The sequence below is a fragment of the Carettochelys insculpta genome, chromosome 14 (assembly GCF_033958435.1).
Source record: "Carettochelys insculpta isolate YL-2023 chromosome 14, ASM3395843v1, whole genome shotgun sequence".
Lineage (NCBI taxonomy): Eukaryota > Metazoa > Chordata > Testudines > Carettochelyidae > Carettochelys > Carettochelys insculpta.
This window is the reverse complement of record NC_134150.1, coordinates 23,795,124-23,816,845: the sequence shown is the minus strand read 5'-3', so window position 1 is coordinate 23,816,845 and position 21,722 is coordinate 23,795,124. Positions and strand designations below refer to the sequence as shown.

Below are 21,722 nucleotides of genomic sequence, written 5' to 3'. Positions count from 1 at the left end.
CAGCATAGGCTTGGACATTACAGCACTTCACCGTGGGATCTTCAAGCAGGAAAGTCTGCACCTTTCACCCAGTCCAGGAGGGACTGTCTCTTGGTACCCTGAGCTGGCTCTTGGGCCTTTGAAACAAAACTGATCTGAGGACCCACTTTGCCCGGAGGTCTGAATCCAGATCCAAGCTTGCAAAGAGCCAGTGCTTTGGCATCTTGCTTTGAAAGCCTGTCAGTGGGGAAACCCAAAATTTCTTTTCTGACCGTTCCTAAATGCTTTACTACCACTCCCCTCAATTATAAAAAGCACATCTTGTACAGGCAAACCAGACCTCACCTGGAAAAAGGGATGTTTGGGTAATGTGGCATGGGAATAAGGGAAGCTGGGACAATGTTGTTGGATACCCACATCCACTTGCAGGGCATTTTTTTATCCCTGTGCTACACCAATGAAAATAACCAGAATGCTACAGGGCTCAGGGAACTGTGGGATTGGTTCCCACAATACACTGCTGCAGCAGTCAATTTAAGCTACTTTTGTGTGGCAGCAATAAGTCAACTTGTAGGGAGCATGTGAGAATGTGAGGATGATCAATCAAATTGATTTTGATAAATTCAATTTTTAGCTTATAGTGTTGATGCAGCCTTACACTTTTCTTAAGTAGTAGTTTTCTGTCACCTGGAACTCTGTTCACACTCAAACTTTCTTGTAACTTAATGTTAAAGTTAAAATGTATTAAACTGGATACTCAGGCTAATTGCTGTAGCTGAAGAATTCTGCTGTTTTATTTTTCCAGTGTAGTTTGAAATAAAATTGTTTAAATGGGTATCTTTGTCCACAAAAAGCTTAAGTTTGCCTAGAGTATTTCAAAAGTTCGTTTTAAATACTAAGCATGAATGTGGTAAAGCTTCACTATTTAAGAAGTGACTTCTGGGTGCCCCAACTAAAGTGGTTTTTCCAAAGGTGCACAAAGTGCCAGAAGATGGATACTTGTCACTTTCTGCAAATTGAACCCTTAAGGTTTGTTAAGTTGAATCACTAAAAATTTGGGTCCTTCCACATCTATGAATCTTCTCCACATATGCCTACATTTTCCTTCCACAAATGATGCAGTGGAAAGCAAAGCCATGTGGGGCACGAGATTATCCAGGGTTACTAATGGAGGCTTAAAACAAAAACCCTCAGTCCCTGCAGCATTAACTTGGTGAAATAAGGAGAACGTAGTTATAGCTACACTACATGATAAAATTGAATTTGACATTTTAAAAAAAAAAAAATCGAGCTATCTTCACTGTAAATATCCTTAGCTCAATATTTTTTAAGGGTTCATTAAGGTTGATACCATAACAGCATCAAAAGTGTCTGAGTGTAGCATCAAGTTTGAATTAAAAAGTTCAAATGAAGGCTGGTGTTGAAGTGTCATGTCTATTAATAGACTTTAGTGGTCACTAGAGGTGTCCTGTGTTTATCTCACAATGCCCCACAGTCCTCCGCTCTGGCCACTTCCATCTCTGCTACTCTCCAGGTGCACAGGAATGGGGTAACATGAAGCCTGCAAATCTGAATTTAGCAGCAGGAAGCCCATGGCTGTGGGGTCATGCTTGTGTGAGGCAGAAAACATTTTTTCTTTTGCTATAAGCATTGTGAGCACATCTACCCTTGCAAAATACCCTGGCAACATAGTTCATCCTTCTGTCCCTACCTCTGCAAGCTGAGCACTTGCATTTGTTTTTCAGCGCTGGCACCAGCCTCTGCCCCACTGCACCATGTGGCAGCTAGGCTGTTGGCAGGGGGATTGTGCTTGTATGATAGGCTGAGAAACTTCTTTTCTGCAGTTTACACTTGTGCAGAGCCCCTCTCCTCCCCCACAGGCACCATGCAGTCAGTCTTCCCTACACCCAGCCACATCACAGAGCTAGCCCTCAACCCAAGAAAAGGATGTGCCCACTGAGTGCAGATCATACTGCCAAGCAGCACCATGTCCTCACTTGCACACAGGGAGGGCTCTAAAGGCAGGAAACAGGCTTTCTGGGGGCTTGTTGCTGATGGGGAGGGGGGACCGTACAACTGGCTCTCCACACCTCCCATAGCAATGGGGGGGCCTAACCCCACACAGCAACACATACCCACGACCACTTGGGGTGCTTTTTTCCATCCCCCGCATATGCTGCACCAGCAAAAATACCCAGAGTGCTCCAGGGATGAGGGAGCTGAGAGGTAGGGTTCCACAATGAACTACTGCAGCAGTTGATGTTTGGTGGTCATTGTTGCCACACTCAAGTTGACTTTTTGGGGATGTGAGGTTACTCTAATTTGGAGTTATAAAAACCAAGAGTTAGAAAATTGATGTTACTAAATTCAAACTGCTTGTACTGTTGACACAGCCTATGAAAGATCTCTTCTTCACATCATCCCCCCTTCCAAAAAAACAAAACAATCCCCTCCCCCAACACTCTTTTGTCTAACAAGTACGCCCTTCTCTTAGTATGGAGAACTATGTATTGCAATTGTCAGCTTTTTATTTTTCTGTTTAATGACTTCTGTCTCATTTTTAATTTCAGGAAATCTTTATCCAGGGAAACTTGATTATTTCAGGAACTGGTTTTAATAATCATCTCTCAGTGCCTGTTCTCTTTGAGGAAACATTCTACAACGAAAAAGAAGAAAGTTTTAGTATATGGTGTATAGCTCATCCCCTGGAAGAATCTGAAATCTTAGGTGTGTACATATGTTCCAGGAAAATATGAACGGTTGATCTGCTTTGGTATGTAACAAGGAAACAGTGTTTGTTTGTTTTTTTGAAGTAGGGCTCAGTATAATTTTAGGTTTGCCTGACAAAGCAATGGTTAGACTCAGAATATTTTAATTGATATACTGTTACTAATCTGGTAACTAGGAAAGAGGCAAAATTTAAAAAAATCACGTAGCATAAAACTTAGTCTCAATCTGAAATATTGACAAGTCAGCTTGGTGAAATGCCTGTTCTTAATACAATGTGGAATAAGAATTTCAGCTAGGTTACTGTCTGACAGCTTATTGTCTCGACTGTGTTTAAAACTAGTACTTTCATCCCATTATTAATGGTATTTCCCCTTTCAACTGAGAGTAGGGTAAAATATTTGACATGGTCAGTTGCTATCTATAGCTGTTTTTGTAGCAGCTTTTCTTTTTCATGATGTCTGTTTTTAGTATTTGAATATTTTAATTCTTACCTTTGAAACTGGCTGCGTTTGACATGGATGCAAGTTAGAACACTTTGCTGCTCTGGAATTGATACTGCAGGAAAGGTTAGGGATTGCCAGAGTAACTGCTTTAAAGCAGTGTATGTAGTCCCTTTGTAGTTACTCATCAAAGGTAAAATAACAAAAAAAGTGAAAATGAAGCTTCCAAAAACAAATGCTGTCCCCCAGAAGGCTAAACAGCCTTACAATAGCACTATCTGTGTCTGGGAAACTGTACAAATGAAACTGACATTAGGGGGTGTAGACTAATAACTGGGAAGAAAGTGTGAACTGCATTTGAACAAAATATTCTTTTAAATGAATCTTAGTCCTATATTGAATCAAACTATGGCCCTTAATCTGGCTTTGAAAATGCCCCTTTATTAAGGGGGGAGGGATAGCTCAGTGGCTTGAGCATTGGCCTACTAAACTGAGGGTTGTGAGTTCAATCTTTGAGGAGGCCATTTTAGGATCTGGGGAAGATACAACCCAAGAAGGCAGGGGACTGGACACCATGACCATCTGAGGCCCCCTCCAGCTCTTTGAGATGTGTGTTCTATGTATCTCATCAAGGGAGTGCTAGTGGGTTTTTTGTCCACTTATTTCTTACACCTTCAGAAGGCCACTGAAAGACTGCAAGGTTAAGGTCTGCTTTGGGAAGAATGAGAGCTGAGCTTGCCTTGGCAGCAGGTGATTCAGTTGTCCAGACAAAATGAGAGCCCACTCTGCAATGTAGATGGGGAAAACCTGGATGCTTTGATACACTCTAAACTTTCATTACAGAAGAATCTACAACCCCATCAAATTCTTACACCCTGAAAAATATTGAGGATGTGAAGGAATTTTTGGGAAGACATTCTGGAAGATTTGACAAACACATTGCATCTTTCCATAGGACTTTTAAAGAACATGAAAGAAAAAGTCTACGCCACTACATAGTCAGTATCTCACTTCTGACATTTGATGATTTGGGCCTCATGTATACATTTAAATCATTGCTTAATTTTATTAAAGATTTTTCACTACACAATTTCTATATAGAATTGTGAAAATATGGGGTATTTAGTGGTAAAGGATTATAGTAATTTGCTTTTTAAGTTGTGGTGGGGAGGGGGAAGTCATATCCTGCATGTGTCTGCACTTCAGGAAGCCCCACAAATTGAGTAGGACTTCTTGCCTGGGTACAATAAACAACTTGTTTGAGTTCTAGAATTACATTGCTCACATTTAAGTAACATATAGCAGCTTTTTAAAATCCCATGTCTTGTGTTTTTGTTTTGTTTTTGTTTTTTTCCCCCACCCCCAGGATTCTGTTAATGCACTTTACACTAAATGCCTCCAACATTTATTGAGGGATTCTCACTTGGTAAGCATTACTTCAATAAATCTGTGTTGTGAAAATAGCTCTCTGCTTAGAAAATGTATTTAACTCAGTGCATAAATTCCCTGATCTTTTAGCGGATGCTTGCAAAGCAGGAATCTCACATGAATCTGATGAAGCAAGCAGTTGAAGTAAGTCTGAGATTGGACAGAAACCTAAATTGTTTTTTTTTCTTTTTTGAATCCCCTTCCTTCCTAAACTGTGCTATTTTGTTCCCCAGATGTATGTACATCATGATATTTATGATCTGATCTTCAAATATGTGGGAACTATTGAGGCAAGCGAGGTAAGGAATTTTGTAAAGATAATATATGTGAGCCTGCTGACAAACTTTTGTGCAACTTCTAAATGTATTGTGCTAATCACTGTTTTTAGGATGCAGCCTTTAATAAAATCACAAGAAGTCTCCAAGATCTCCAGCAAAAAGATATTGGAGTTAAGCCTGAATTCAGGTAACAGTTGCATGGTGAACTTCATGAAGAATGGATTAAAGCAGTATGGATTGACTTTAAATCAAGGCAATTTAAATATGATTTTTTTTAAATCACCAAAAAAAAAAATCACTGAATTAAATTGTTACCAAAAAAGCTAAACTGCCTGCACTTAGAGTGCATGTAACTTTGAAGTAAGCCATGCTGAACTCAGTGGCCCTTCTTCAGGGGGGAAAAATAAGGGGGCTTCCCTTGGAAAAACTGAGTTACGCTGAAGTAAAATAGGGAATAGATTTGACACTTTGTCTGTGGCCATGATGCCCCAAAGTAAGGGGCATGCCTTATGTATTACAAAACAAGAAAACACTCATTGGCAACTGGCAAGTTCAAATTTATCTTCCTGCAGCTTTGTCTTGTATGCCTGAGTGGTGGATTCTAAACCTGGTTAACTAATTGAACAAGCCACAAGGATTAGCTACATGGGAGCCCATTCTGCAAAGTACATGTGGGGAAAGAACCTGGATGCTAAACCTTTTTACCTAGCAATACCCAACACAAACAGCTTGGGAATTTAATTGTCAAATCACACTGATACTAAAAGTCAGAGAGAGTCTAAGTAATTCAATTTACAATGCATCATTCTTCAAGTTACTAACCAGTTAGGTTACTCAGCCATACCCACATCACTTTTTCCTCTCCCCTGCTCCATCTCAGGTCCCACTTTCCCCATTCTCCTGTCCTATGTGGCCTACCCTTCCTGCTCTTTCACCTGTCCCCAGTGTGTGTCTCATGCTGTTGAACAGCTGATGACCTTTGAAGGGGAGATGTTGGAGGTGGTAGGCAGAGGAGCTGATTTGCAAGGGGCTAATAAAAAAATCGATCTCTAAGGTGCTACAGGAATACATGTTTTTCATGGGCTTGAATTTATTGCCTAAAAATCAAATATGTAATTGCACAATTGTGCTTAATTCATGCATCTCAAATCTGGGTTGTATACTAAGGCTTTTCTTTAACAACTACTTTATAGCTTTAATATTCCACGTGCAAAGAGAGAATTGGGTCAGCTGAATAAATGCACTTCCCCTCAGCAGAAGCTGATGTGTCTTCGAAAAGTTGTGCAAGTTATTATGCAGTCTCCTAGCCAAAGAGGTTAGTATTCAAACAATGAACTGGTTACTAATGATATGTGCACTTCACTTTTAATCTTTAAAATGCTTTATATGCACTAACTTTTTATTTGCATTATTTTTATATATGGAAGAATTCATGTGCAGACAGACCCCTAATAAGTGCAACTGGCAAAACAGATGCATCCTGTCAGATGTTTTGAGTGGGAGAAGAAATGTTTGACTTACATTAATATCTCAACAGAAGACCATACAATACTGACGCACACTTCTCAGTACACCATAATATTGAAAATACATTGACCACCAACAAATTGGTTGAGACCTCCTTTATAAAACTTAAGGCATGAGAGAAGGGCAGTGCGGGGAGGGAAAAAAGATAAAACTACAGAAAAATATTTGAAGATAGATGTTTGTCCCCACTATTGCATGACATCTGTTACACCATTGAAGATGTAAAATTGAGTTCCCGCTAATGAAACATGACCCTTGAAGTCGGATACCGAGTTTTATATAGTCGCACCAAATTGAGTAATGGGACTGAAGTAAGAAATTTCTCCTCAAGTCAACAGGGAGCAGTAACTCTCCCTAGTCCATGCCTCCCCAGGATAGTTATTCATTATTTGAAATTGTACAGGAAGGGTTGCTGGCTGTGAGGCTGGCCTTTGTAGTGCTAGGTATGATTTTTTTTTTTTTTTCTGGGGGTGAGTATATATTTAAAAGCCAGAGTCCTAGAAACTCCTCTGTTTCCTGTGATAGACATGGAGTTCAGCAGAAGTAACTCCAGGGTGCTTTTGCATTTCTAGAATAGGCTGGCCTACTTCAGTTGCCTGGGAGGTTCATGGCCTGTTGGATAGGTCTGGGCCCTGTTCAGAGTATTGGTGAAATAAGCAACTTTTCTATGTTCTATCTGCAATAAGTTTCAGAAAACTTAAAAGCTAAGACTGAATGTGGATTTTAAGCTGGATTTTTGTGGCTTAATATTTTCTTATGATAAACTCTTATTTCCTTCAGTTAACATGGATACCATGTGTGCAGATGATCTTCTCTCTGTTTTGCTGTATTTGCTTGTAAAAACAGAGATTCCAAATTGGTATGTAACTGTTTCTTTTTACTATGCAAACTTATCTGTAATTTGAACATTTTTACATTAAAAAGTACAGTGCTTCTAGAAGAAGCTAGCTCAGTAAGACAGGCTCTCTTATAGAACTGTTTTTATTTAGTTATTTTTTATTTAAAAAATCATAGGTTTGGGATCTTTAACACTTGCTTGTCTCCAGTCCCTCTTGGGTAACATCTGTAAACTTTGCTTCCATTCCCTCCCTTTTTTTAAATAGCTCTTCCATCACATGTGAAATGTCTTGGTGGTGTAGCAGTGTTAGTCTCTGTCTATACTAGGAGAGAATCGAATTTATAATATTGGTTTTTATAAATTTGACTTTTGACTACCCTCAACTCCCCACATGCACCTCAAAGTTAACTTATTGCAGCCACACTCGATTGGTAAACATAGACTGTTGCAGTAGTGCATTATGGGAACCTATCCCACAATTCCCTCGTCCCTGTAGCATTCTGGATATGCTCACTGCTCTGACATCTTCCCATGCCGTATTTTCTTCATTCCCCTCCTGTGTTTAAACAAGTGTCCTTTTTCTTGTTGGAAAGAAGGAAAGGTAGGGCATCCACAGAGATGGCAAAGTTAAATCTTTTTTCCTGTAACTGACTTCAGCTGGCCATACACTGACCCCCACCCCCCCACCTTGAAAATAACATAGGAACAGACTGTGTTGTCAAAGTTAGAAGAAAAAGGATAGAAAAGTCTAGGAAATAAGACCTTTGTGTTCTCTCTTCACTACAGACATTGCCAACACAGAGGAAGGCAGTGAAATTTCATACACTGAACTTAAAACAAACAGGAATCTCAACTGACCCTCCGCCCTGTTTTTGGAGGCGAGTGGGGGAGCAGTCAAAGCATGAAGAAAGATGGGAAATATTAGGGAAAAGATTTCATAATAGAGAAGTATCAAGTGGCAGGTGTCTACAATAGGCAGCAATTCCCCAAAAATATTTTTGTCCAGCGGGGCCTGAGGTCTGCAGCTGCAGAGCCAGTTGAGATGTTGTGGCTTCTCTCCCCCTCCCCACACTCAACTATCTTAGTTGCCAGGGGATGCTTACCCCCCAACCAGCAGCAAGCCCTGCCCCCCCCGCCCCCCCCCCCAGATCTTTTGTTCCCTTGGAGCCTTAACAGTGCGCAAGACATGGTGCTGCCTGGTGGGATGATCAGCACTGAACAGCAGGCACATAATTTTATTGGGTTGGGGGGCTAGCCATGTGATGTGGCTGAGGGCAGGGGACAAACCCTGACAGTGTGGCACCTGGGGGGGAAGGAGGAAAGCTTGTGTATAAATGAACTGCTGAGAAGTTTTGTTGGCCTCTTACGTAAGCACAACCTCCACAACAGCTTGTTGCCATGTGGTATGGCTGGGCAGCAGTTGGGACTGGGCAGCACAGGCAAAAAAAGCCAAGTGTAGAGACAGAACCAAGAACTTCGTGCCAGGGCTTTTTGTAATGGGTAGATATGCTCACAAAGCAATTTGCAAAGAAAGGCAGATGTTTCTCAACTCTCCTACAAACGTGAGCCCACAGCCATAGGCTTTCTGGTTGCAATTTGAAACCTATTTCATGATGAAGGTCCTGACTTCAGGTATCTCAAAGTAACTAGAAACCAATCCTCAATTTTCATCTTAGCTCCTGGGGAACTTAACATTCAAAGGCACGGAAGGCCTGGAGATAAATCCATATCTCAAGGGATAATGTAACTAGAATGTTGCTAAAATTAGTGTGTGTTTTACTGCAAATATCTCACTATTGATATCTAACCCAGTATCCATCAAAATATAAATCGTAGGTTTGGAAGTACTTAAGATGTGACAGTTGCATTAGCATTGTAATCCTAGATGTGGCTTTTAACCAATTTGTGTTTTCTTTGTAAAAGGGCATTTGAAATTAATGAAGTGCTGATCTTTTTAACGGATCATAGAATCTTGTACAAACTCATAATCCAGGAAAGTTTTATCCATGCTAAATGCGCACAGACTTTGTGTAACTCCCACCCTCTTTCTCCAGGGCTCAAACAGCTCAAGAGTGTGTAATTATTGCTGCTAGCTCCTTGTTGTGATAGACTGTGAACTGTCTTGTAGTTCTATCCACTTCTTTCCTGACTGAGGTAGCAATATATAAAATAAGCCCCTTTGCATGCACTGTTATGAATCCTTAAAGATAAGTGTTGGGTTTTTTCTTCCTTTTTCTTTAGGATGGCAAATTTGAGTTACATCAAAAACTTCAGGTTTTGCAGTTCAGCAAAAGACGAATTGGGATACTGCCTGACCTCTGTTGAAGCTGCTATAGAATATATCCGACAAGGAAACCTCTCTGACAGACCAACAGTAAGACAATTTTTATGACCATGTTTAGCACCTCACAAGTATTAACTGCTACTTCAAATACCTTTTTAGGAGTAGGGAGGTATTCTTCTTCTTCTCTTAACCACAAAGGTGGGGAGGGAGAAGCTGAATGACCTTTGCTTCCACATTAGGAAGCAGTGTCAGCCAGTTATTGGACCTTGGGATTCCTGGGCCTCAAGTCTTGCTCTGAATCTGCGTGTGCTGGTGTAATGGAATATAATTCAGTAGAAAGGATTCCATCTTCCAAGCCACTTGTGATCAGTCTATCCATGAACTATGGCCACAGACTAAAAGACGATCCAGCAGGCTGCTTAGGAGGCAGAGGTCCCATCCTCTTTTGTGGGGAGGGGAAATCTCAAAGCCAAGAGTCTATTTTCAACCTGCACAGCCTGGAGGGAGGCAAAAGATCCCACCCCATTTCTTTGATGTGAGTAGTGAGCTGGTGCCCTAGCTAATGATTTTTCTCAGGTGGAATGAGGGAAATGTGAATTTTCTTGGTGAACACACTTGTTGCTTTATTTACCATCCCCAGCTGCTGACAAACCACATCAGGACATGTAGCAATTTAAAGATGTTATCTAATCTGCAATTCTCAACCAAGCATGCGATGTGGATCATAGGATTTCCATAGTTGGAGGATAAATTAATAATTGATCTTCATTCCCTGTCTTTATTAACACATTCCTATCCAGAGGGTTTAGGAAGTGAATGGCATTCTGTGGCTGGAAACAGTTGGATGCTGTGACATGAGGCACAAAGGATTTGTACTGCATAATCAAATCTAACTAAAGGCAAATAGTTATCTGCACAACTGGAAGACCTTGGTTGAAATTATCAAACCTACACAGGTCATATGGCCTGAAGCATACAACATAATGAATTACTGTGCTGATTGTACTGCACTTTTAAAAAAAAAACAAAAAAAAACAAAAAACAAACTGTATTCCTAAAAGTTACTAGGGAAACAAGGGTTTAGTAACTTTTTAAAATGCTAGAACATTTATCTGAAGTCTGATTGTCTAAGATATCATTCTGACTTTAACCTCCATACAGTATTGTAGCACTGTCATGTTTTCTCTTGGAATGTTGTGCAGCCATTTTCTTTAATGTTTATTTAAAAATCCATGGCTAAAACCTACAGAGTAGCAGCGGGGGAATAAAACAGCAGTGGGGAAGGCTGCACCATAGATCAAAATAGAATTATTCAGCAAGGTGTGACCACATAGTGCAACTTCTAAATGTATTCCATTTATACTTTGCTAATTGTGGACACCTGCTTTGGATTTCTGTCTTGTGAAGCTGATGACATTAACAAATGATTTATGCAATGCAAATAACGAACTTTGTGGCACCAGCATGATAGCCCAGTGGTAACACAAAGCTCTGCTGGACAGCAGGGTTGGAAGCTCAGATTTGCTCTTGTGTTTCTGACCTAGCGGGGGCCAGGAATGCTACAGATACAGTGAATTAATTTCATGGTGGGTGAGTGTGCTTTCTGTCAATCAGCTTCAGTCCCTGAAGGCCAATCAGAAATAGAACTGATGTGACTTTAAAAGCTGCCATGGTCAAAGGAGAGCTGCTGTGGCTTATTTAGGGTGAGGACTCAGCCTCTTATATGTGAAGAACAGACTAGGTCCTCAGTCTACATAATGCTTGTTTCTTGTGCCAAAGGAGATACTAAAAATCCTCAGATTTTAAAAAGCTGTACTGTAATCTGCTTACTCTGTTTTGTAATCTGTCTTGGTTGTTAAGCTCTCAAAACATTCTAGAGTTTCTGCTCTTGCAAAAATAGGTGTTCCCGGTGTGACCTGGAAACCAAAGGATGCAAACATGGGGACCAGAGAATTCGAGAAGCCTGTCTAGCTGTCCACCTGCATAGTACTGGAATCTGGATCACTATAGGCTTATTAATAGCTCAGTGTGAAATATTTGGGGTGGGACAATTCCAGGGCACAGTCTTAAAGCAAAACCTTACAGTCACTTCAAAATTTTATTTAAAGAAATAATTTTATAATAATGTGCTCTCTTTGTGGTGGTCTTGCCACAGATTAGTGGCACTTGAACTAATTGTATAGTTAAAAAAGAACATGAGATTTTGTATTTATCTCTTGCTATGTTGCTATATTGAATCCTGCTGAGAAAATGTAATAAAGTGTTAATGTTTAAAGACAATTTGCAATTGTTCCTTTTTAATTTCAGCCATTTTGCAGCTATGACAAAATGTTTGTAAATTTCAGTAACATATGAATAGAAATAGTTCCAGCTCATTCTCAATCCATAAATACTTTTTAAATTATTTAATGTTGAAAATCCAGTAAAAATCTGTTTGGACAGTGGTCTCATTTGGGTGGTGGGGGGAGACTTTTTTATTGAAAAATAAAGTTGCTCACTTTAAAAAGGGACTTAAAAAAAAAAAAACCAACAAAATTGCCTTCCTCTAAGCCTGGTCCCATCTCTTCAGACGTGTAAAAAATTGCTGTATTCATAATGGCGGCTCTCACTATGTATTAAAGGTTGTCCCAATCTTCTGACAGTGCTGCAAATCTTAGATGTCTGTTCTGACTATGACTCTAATTAATAGAACTCTGGAAGAATCAAAATAGGAGAATCTGACAGCTGAGCAGCACCTCCAAGTATCTCCCTCATACCAGCTTGCCACATTTGAAATTTGAAACCAGTGCGCAAAGCAGTGATTCCAGCCTGTGGGTTTCATAAGCCTTTCAAATGTTTGAGGACAGTACAGACTTCTAATGTGCTTGTGGGTTCTAGTTCTTCTCTCTTCCTCTGGGCTTCATTCCTACAACCATTTTCATCGCTACCTAGCTGGTGAATGATCCTGTATTGACCCAGGGCCACCCACAAGCATGGGAACACCCCAGAGTGTTTCAGGCATCTAAGAAATCTTTGTGTTCCTCTGCCCTTTAATTTTCCTTCCAATTCAGTGTCCTTGTAGGAGAAGCCTGCAGAAGGAATGCCCTTCCTTCCACTGTCAGCAAAGGAGATAGAAATCTGGGACTTCATTGTGGCCCTATAATTAATGCTGTTCCTAAGGATGCATAACCAGGGAGTCATATAGTGCTCCTTCAGCAGCTGCATCACTGTGACTGGGGATGGCTGGCAAGACTACTTCCTTCCAATATGAGAACGATGGATCCTGCCATTGGCAGGCTTCCTACAAGGGATGGGAGAATGAAACTGGGCCCACCTCCCCCAAATTTTCTCCCCCTCTGTTGGGTGCAGGGACAGTATGAATCTTCTGGATTAGGCCCCTATAAAAATGGATCTGAGAACAGGAACTGCTGCTGTTGATTACACTGTGAGCCATGAGCAGTAAGGCATGGAGGCAGGAATTAATGCAAGTTACCCAGCAGCTCCTGAACAGGAAATAGCACAACTCTGAGTGGAGGTGGAAGGACAGTGTATACAGGAGGAAAAAGGGGTGAAAACTAAGGGTATTAGTGTAATCTCTACCACTCTCAGTAGCTGAACAACTTTGAGCATTGATTCCAAATCTTCTGTGTAGCTTTGTTCCTGCAAAGAAGGAATCAGTTGGCCTTCAGTTTTCTGGCTGGAGCCACTAGTCCCTAAGCTCCTGAAACTTGGCATTCACTTTCCATAGAATCCTGAGGCATTCATTCCATTCCAGTACTAGTGAGGGCAGGAGTCACAGGGTAAGGAAAGATGCCGGCTTTCCAGTTTTGTTGTGACCACTCCTCATGCTGCTTGCAGTGGGGACAGATGGCTTCGGAAGAAACTGCTAGCAGTCAGCCTTAGCCCTCTTCTCCACCAGTCCTTGCAGCACTCAATTGTGGGCAAAACACATGAAGGGATCTTCCTAGCCAAGTCAATAGTAGGTAGCAGCACTGGCCTGTTGGCAGCATACGTCTCTTTTCTTCCAAGTCCTTAAACTCAGAGGCAAAGGGGAGAAAAGGAGACAAAATGGCAACACAGCTGAGAGAGGAATTGAAAAGATGTCTGGCTTCTGGAGGGGCTTATTGTGTGGGGGATTAAAATGGGTAGGGAGTGGAGGGGCATGCAAGGTTTTTAGGGGGCACTCTTCAAATTTATGCCTCTGGATAGCTGGACATAAGTATTGCTGCTCCCGGGTGACTGAGGCACAATAATGAAGGACTTTAATTTAGTGGGTCAGAATGTAGCAACAAGTTCTAGCTGAGATTCTGCAATCCAATGTCTACCTGTTTTGGGAGAATGGACGGTTTGGGAGTAGAAGGGGGAAATAGAGAAGACTTTCACACTGAGGTATAAAGAGTACATGTGCTCAACCATCCAAGAGTTCTGCACATCCTCAGAAGGGCTAAAATGGCAGTCTTTAAGAAAATTCCTGTTAACTAGTGGTCTACATCAGCACTGATGAAGTAGTGGTTTTTTCTGTTCTGGACTTAGTTACTGTGTGAGTAGGGTTACCGGGTTTCCTCTGTCCAAAAAAAGAGGACACCCAAAGGGATTTGTATCAGTATCTACCAATGTGCATTTTATCCATGTACTGTATATACTATAACACATGAATACAATGTGAGCTGATATGTATAACTCAGATACACTCCCTTTCAGGGGTGTTGTCTTTTCTGAAAGTTGAAATATGGTAATCCTCTGTAGGAGGATTACAGCCTCTCCTGTGCTGCAGATAAGGGATTATACCATGCGTAAGAGTTGTGTATTTTCTGGGAATGCAATCCATTTTGGCATCCTGCAACACAAGTGATACTTTGGTAATTATCTGGTGTGGTCTAACCAAAACAATCAATCCCAGAGACCATGCCCTACTCACCAAAAACAAAGAAGAAAATGAAACCCATGTTCTCACTCACTGAACAGTGGAACATTGCAGCTAAATTAGAACATGTGAATTATCTTAATTATCTTGTTTTGAGGAATGGTCCATACCCAATGCTTCAACATGCTAGACAGTAATTATTCCTTTTTATTCCCATGTGGGAGTATGTGCAAATTATGTAACAATATCTACCAGGGCAAAATCTTGCCTGATATTTCATGTGTGACAGGTTTGTGCTCTGAATGAGGACAATTGCCTTCATTTGTGAAGGGGAAATAGTATTTAACTCATGCCTTGGATTTCTTTTGTTCATTAATTCCATAGATTGTGACTATGCACAGTATTAAACTGTCTCTGACCAGTGCACTACACACTCAGGTTGGTATTTGCAATCTTGGTGCCTCCAGTTAGGCACAGAAATCCACATTTTGACATCTACCTGTCAACATCACCAAAACCTCTGAAAAACCTGCCTGTCTATTTAGGTACCAGAACTTTAGGCATTTGGGTTAAAAATGAAGTGTCTGTCCTGATACCTTTTCTGTGTAACTAAAACATGAAGAAAATCATTTTAGAGGATATCTGTTTTCTCTAGTCTCACATCAAAGAGCAGAGTTCATAAATTTCCTTTATATTGATTTTTGTTCTTTATAGGCCAGTCATATAGTCTAAAATTACATACAGGGGCTACCAGTGATCAAAATCAAGCAAGTTCTCAGAATAGTTAGTGTTTTAAAATCTTGGGGGAGGTGAGGAAGAAAATAATCAGTATTAAAGATTGCATACACATGGGAAAGAACAACTCATATACATCTGAGGAGAGCACAGCTCAGGTGAGGTTTATGAAAAATAATGCATTACTTTGTAAGTGTCCATCCTAAAACTTTTCTACATCAAACATTTTAGCTACTGAAAGAAAGAAACTTATAACCAAATATCCAGAAGCAAATATCTGAAACAGCATATACTTCTATTCCAAGAGATTTTTTTAAATTTATAAAGATTTTTATAAATGGTTTTGGGAAGCTTTCTCCTTATGACCATCAGTTGTGTTAACATTAAAATATCAGAGATCCAATGTTCCTGAAAAGCTGCTGGACTCCATATTACAGAACCACCAGGGGACCTGAGTGATCTTGGCTGTGTCTACACTAGCCCCAAACTTCGAAATGGCCACGCAAATGGCCATTTCGAAGTTTACTAATGAAGCGCTGAAATGCATATTCAGCGCTTCATTAGCATGCGGGTGGCCGTGGCACTTCAAAATTGACACGGCTCGTCCCGATGGGGCTCCTTTTCGAAAGAACCCCGCCTTCTTCGAAGTCCCCTTATTCCCATCTGCTCATGGGAATAAGGGGACTTCGAAGTAGCTGGGGTCCTTTCGAAAAGGAGCCCCGTCGGGATGAGCTGCGCGGTGGCGAGCCGCATCAATTTCGAAGTGCTGTGGCCACCCGCATGCTAATGAAGCGCTGAATATGCATTTCAGCGTTTCATTAGCAAACTTCAAAATGGCCATTTGCGTGGCCATTTCGAAGTTTGGGGCTAGTGTAGACGTAGCTCTTGTGTTTGTTTGCTCTGTATTGATTTTACTGGTGCTTCAGTTTGACATGCTGCCTTGTTACCTTCACACACAGGCACTGGCTGAATATTTGTTACATGCAAATACAGTAATTATTATTTTGAGATTTAATCTCAATTGCTGAAGAATGGGTCATTGTCAAATCCATTTCTTCTCAACTATTAACAAAGGAGCTAACTTAGCAAATGGTGTGCCCATGCTTGGCAGAGAAGCCTTCAGCTGAAGCTAGCTTGATTCTGAGGGACTTTCTCTTTTGGTACTGCACTTAGACTCTGCTACGTGGTTGGCAACAGATAGTCACATAGCTTCTGCCTATAAACAGGCCCATCCAGATACTATTTCTGTCTTGCTCTTTGGCACACTCTCTTGTATGAATCAGAACCACAGGACTGAAGGGACCTTGAGGTTATCTGGTCCAGCCCCCTTCAGTCATGGCAGGACTAGATCCATCCCTGATGGCTGTTTTTCTAACCTGCTCTTAAACATATGTAATGAATGAGATTCTATAACTTCCCTAAGCAATATATTTCAGTGGTTAACCACTTTGATAGTTAGGAAGTTTTTCCTAATGGCCAACCCAAACCTCCCTGTCAACTGGGCCCCTTCAAAAGCTGGTTTTACTTTTGTTTTCCTTCTACAAAAACTTACTTTGTTAATGAAACTCAGATGTCTTAGAACTAAAATGTCTAAGGTGTGCTCTGGGATTCTGTGAGCTAACATCCATTTAGCTGATAGGGAATGCTCTTGCATAGTCACTAATACAGAATTTTAAATATTAAATCAAACTTTTAGGCTTTGAACTGGAACATATTCTAAGAGCTGGTAAATATAGGTATTGAATATTTAAAAATAACTTTTTTAATATTTCTTTTTACTAATATATGGAATATTGATTGACATGCCTTGTTTACTTTCAGGAACCTGAGAGGTTTGGTGACAAGTTCTTGAGACAAAGAATGAATTTGCTGACCCAGATGTCCACAACCCCAATAGACTGCTTGTTCAAGGTGAAAAATCTGCATTGCAGAACAATAATCTCTTAGTCACAGCTTTCTAGGCTATAACCAATGTGTTTTTTTTTTTTGTGACGGTACTTGCCGATACTGAGTACTGGTACCTCAGCAGCCTTGGCTTGGGGTGGGAGATGGGGAGTCAGCTGAGTACCAGCTCCTCTTTTTTTTTTCTTTTTAATAAACCATACATCTTTTAATGATTTTTCATACTATTTGTACTTCAGAGTGCCAAGAAAGCAATATGTTAGACTATAAAGAGGTGCTTGGGTAATCAGTGCATTGTAGTTCCGTGCCAGAGCTCAGGTAAATTGTCAATGTGTTCTTACAGATGGTAGTGCAAAAGCAAATGGAGATGGAAGAGTACTGCTGTAATAGTGAATGGCCCATTAAAACAGAGATGTATTGCCAAGGACTCTTGGTCTCTAGAGAGTTTGGAACCTACCATCAAAAAGTTTTGCTGAAAAAAAAAATAGTGCAGTCACCTCCCATCTTCTACATATTTTGTTAATTTCAAAATGTAATTCCAAAAGAAGAAATGCACATGTGGTGAAAATATAAAACTGAACTACTAATTATACGTACTTTTGGCTATGGCTATTGACTGCTGATAATTTTACTGCACGAAGGGCAGTCATTGATTTAACTGAGTCTGGAAGAAAGCTGTGAATTTCATTTTAAAAAAATTGAGTGTAGAACAAATTAAGAGCAGCTCTAAGGATTGCTAATACTGAACTCATTGGGGTTGTGTGCAGCAACCCTATCCAGACTTTCACCAGTGTTCCTAGTGCTTCATTCATAATTGGTTGCTTTGTTTTTGTGCTTTGATGGATGAAGTAGGTTTTTTGCTTGGGTTTTTTTGTTCTGTTCCTTTTTGAAAGCTTCATGTCAATACCTCACTCTTTTTCCCCTTGGCTTTTTGTAGTACATTGCTTCTGGCAACCAAGAGGAAGTAGACCGATTACTAAGTCAAGGTGACAGTGATAAAGACACTGTACAGAAAATGTGCCATCCACTCTGTTTCTGTGACAATTGTGAGAAGCTAGTTTCTGGGTAAGGATTTTTCATCTCCATATGAAAAGCTTTCTAAAGGTCTGTGGTCCAAGATTTCCTTTCCAGTATGAAATACTGTGCCTAGTACAAACATTCTTCTGGGTGGAGAGGATATTGGCTACATTTTAGGATTGTGAGGATGTATCTCATTTGATAGGGGCAGAAGAAATTGCAGATTTCTCAGAATTATGCATGTAGATTTGAACAGAAAAGTATTGAAAATCAAGAGGTCAGTTACCTAGAGAGTGGTGGTAGAGTGACACTTTTCTCTCTGAATTTGGATTTTGCAGGCAAAAGAATGCATATCGAGATCTTTTTCTTTTGGTTTAGTTTAAAAAAAATCATGTAGAATAATCTGTTAATGGGAAATGATAGAGGATAAATAGATTTGAAAACTATGTAATGTGTGTAAGTGTGAAAATCTTTCTCTAATACCTGGAATACAGCTAACTTATGTTCTTGATAACTACCTTATTCTCTAGGAAGATGAATGATCCTTCTATTGTCACGCCATTTTCTAGAGATGACAGGGGATACACACCACTTCATATAGCTGCTATTTGTGGTGAGTATTTCTGTCTTTCCAGTACTTTGTAGTACTTACCTTCTGTTTACTCGTCATAAGTCCTTAAAAGAGTAGATAGATTAGCTTATATCCTATGATGAGTAGCACTTGAACTGCAGTTTACTTGTGGGCTGGACAAACAGAAACCTTGGCCCAGAATGAAATGATTATGTTTTCTACATCAGCCCAGGTGCTCTAGTCTGCATTTTCCTTTTGGTCTCTTATTTGTTTTTGCCTTCATGGCTGCCGTGGGGGCATTGCTTTCATCCGGATGGGTAGATTCAGAGGAATCCTCAGAAGGGAGATACCCTGTTACCAACTGACAGGATATGTGGCAAATCTTACATCTATCCTGTGATGTAGTGTATGTGGCATGATATACACTATCCCTCCCCACTCTTCCAATGTGGTTCATGGTCCTAACCTCAGACTTGTATGCAGATACAATTAACAATCTACTCTGGAGGGTTTTTATCTGTTCTTCTTGCCTTTATTACCTTGGAATATGCACCGTGCAAGTCAAAAGGCAGAACGCTTCATGACATCCGTTTACTGTTCCCCTCAAGATACAAGTGCAATTTATTTACAGATAGAGGCCTCCTGTCTGAGCAGTGTCCTTGAATAATCTGTAGTAAATTGAGTGTTCGTTATCAAGAGTAAGTACAAAGAAAGTGGGTATTCAGAGTGCACAAGAATGATGAGTATCAAAGTTTGAAGTTCATATTGTAGTTTGAAAAGTAACACTTCCTGTGAGATATTTACTTCTCAGCTTCAATGACCGCGTATTTTCCACAGGGCAAGCATCATTAATTGACCTGTTAGTTTCCAAAGGAGCTGTAGTCAGTGCTACAGATTACCATGGTTCAACACCTCTTCACCTTGCCTGTCAGAAGGGATATCAGAACGTTACAGTAAGCACTGAAAGCCTTAACCAATGAATTTTTAAACCCATGCATAAGTTGGGGAAAAAAAAGAAAATCGAACTATTGCTGTTCTATGGATAACATTGCTTAGGGATGCAAAAACCGTCATTGTAACTGGGTGCTATCACAGTTCAATGCCTTTAAGCATTTTAATTAAAAGCTAAACTTCAGGTTTATTATCCAGATGCTAAAATTTTCTGTGAGATATAAGATCTCATGTTAGGAATAAATTTATGTTGCCTCCTTCCTCTTGGTTAAAGTGTTCTTTTTTAAAAATTCTATTTAATGTTTTCTTGGTTAGTTTGAAAACTAGATGTTGTGAGGCTTGTCAAATGTTGTTGTATGTTTTTCTGTGTTCCCATAACTCAAAATAGTCACCTTAGGTGCAGTTATGTTTTGTAAGCTCATAGTAGAGAGTGGAATTTGTATGCCTTTGCTGATTTCTGAATTGCCTAGTTGTTAGTCATTATGCATCCATACTATTTTTCAACTTTTTTTTTAATTCATGGCTAATGTTTAACACAGACTGATAGGGTTGTGGAATCTCTACTCTAGATTGATGCAAAAGAACTATTATTATGATGCCCTTTGCCAGCAGCCACCCAGCTCCAAAAGCAATAGTGTGAAAGTAATGGTGCTGTGGCATGGTATGCTGTTGCCAGCCTTACTTCTGTTGGATATGTGTGCTGCCTTCAGAGCAGGCAGCTTCTGCTCTCCATCTGCCCATCTTTGAAGGCAAGACAGAAGCAAGGATGGCAATACAGTGACATGCACCTCCCCCCGCAATCCTCTTTTGAGTCAGGGCCCCCAGTTTTAGAAATGCTGTTCTACCTCACACCTCCTTCCCCCATGAAATCTGTATGGTAGAGGGTAAAGCACACAAAACACCAGATTTCATGCACAGTCCGTGAAGCATTTTTCATGGCCTCAAATTTTGTAGAGCCCTAAACATGATCAGTGAGTTAATACAACAATTTAAACATTGTTTTGATGTGAGACTAATCATACAGCTCAGCCAGTTTTTGCATAATTGAATTTTTTTAACAAGTTTTATATAATAGTACACAGAGGTTCCAAACGAAAAATCCATAGAGAGGGATGAAAGGATGCACTTAATTAAATCCACTGTGCCTTTTCCTTTACAGGGCTCTTAGAGCAGTGAGTGAATATCCAAATTATCTGTGCTACACTACCTAGTTACAGTGGATGATTTCAAGTCAGTTTGCAGATACATATGACAAGAACCTTTTCTTCTGTTCAGGGACTGGGACAATATAATTTCATGAAGCCAAGGACACCCGTTTTTACTTACTGGTTTAAAGCAGAATTATAGTTCTGTCCAAAAGCAATTCATCATCCTAGAAAACCAAAGGTGTCACAGCAGTAACAATTGTTTGCCTGTTTATTTTCTGTCACTGAGCTGTTTGCTTTCTTTTCCTTTTAAGCTTCTCTTGTTGCACTATAAGGCAAGTACAGCTGTTCAAGACAATAATGGCAATACTCCACTTCATTTAGCCTGCACTTATGGTCATGAGGATGTAAGTAATTGTTGTGTAACAAACTACAAGGGCATCCTAATAGGATTACTGCATGCAATGAGGTTGTGAAGCCAGTTTCTGCTAAAATTAGTTTTTAAAAAATAAATAAAGCACAGATTTGGAGAACGACTTTTTAATTCATATAATAAATTGGGACCTTATTGTTTTGTAGTATTTTTTAATGCAGATATCAATTTACACTGGTGTTGGTGCTAGAAGGCCTAGTTGTTTGGGTCCCTTGCATTCACTCATTATTTGCTGTGGCATTTTTAAAAGTGATAACTCAAAAACTGCCTCAGAGAGTAGATGTTGAGAGCTGCAGTAAAACCAGCATTACTGTTCAAATTGCACACCTTATGTGGATTGGGGTTAAGTGACATAATTTATTGGTGGCTTTTCTTTTATCTCCAGTGTGTCAAAGCTTTAGTCTACTATGATGTACACTCTTGTAGACTAGATACTGGTAACGAAAAAGGGGATACTCCCCTCCATATAGCTGCTCGCTGGGGCTATCAAGGGATAATAGAAGTGCTGCTGCAGAATGGAGCTAACCCAGATATTCAAAACCGGATGAAAGAGACTGCCCTGCAGTGTGCATTAAACTCCAAGGTATTCTTCCCAATATGCCAGAAGGGAGGTTTTTAAAA

At 40.1% G+C, this 21,722-nt stretch overlaps 1 protein-coding gene across 4 annotated transcripts in view; it reads left to right on the top strand.

The window, feature by feature from the left end:
* ANKRD27 (ankyrin repeat domain 27) overlaps positions 1-21,722 on the top strand; it is a 76,317-nt gene that overhangs the window by 13,143 nt on the left and 41,452 nt on the right. For 3 of the 4 annotated variants that reach the window (XM_075008493.1, XM_075008490.1, XM_075008491.1), the window contains exons 4-18: positions 2,550-2,706; positions 3,993-4,147; positions 4,516-4,575; positions 4,668-4,721; positions 4,811-4,876; positions 4,966-5,042; positions 6,049-6,170; positions 7,163-7,241; positions 9,462-9,594; positions 16,904-16,993; positions 17,922-18,049; positions 18,532-18,614; positions 19,410-19,525; positions 20,983-21,075; positions 21,487-21,684. In XM_075008493.1, coding sequence (XP_074864594.1) covers positions 2,550-2,706; positions 3,993-4,147; positions 4,516-4,575; positions 4,668-4,721; positions 4,811-4,876; positions 4,966-5,042; positions 6,049-6,170; positions 7,163-7,241; positions 9,462-9,594; positions 16,904-16,993; positions 17,922-18,049; positions 18,532-18,614; positions 19,410-19,525; positions 20,983-21,075; positions 21,487-21,684 — 1,611 coding nt within the window. The remainder of the gene's footprint in view (positions 1-2,549; positions 2,707-3,992; positions 4,148-4,515; positions 4,576-4,667; positions 4,722-4,810; positions 4,877-4,965; positions 5,043-6,048; positions 6,171-7,162; positions 7,242-9,461; positions 9,595-16,903; positions 16,994-17,921; positions 18,050-18,531; positions 18,615-19,409; positions 19,526-20,982; positions 21,076-21,486; positions 21,685-21,722) is intronic. The other variant, XM_075008492.1, reaches the window with a different exon arrangement.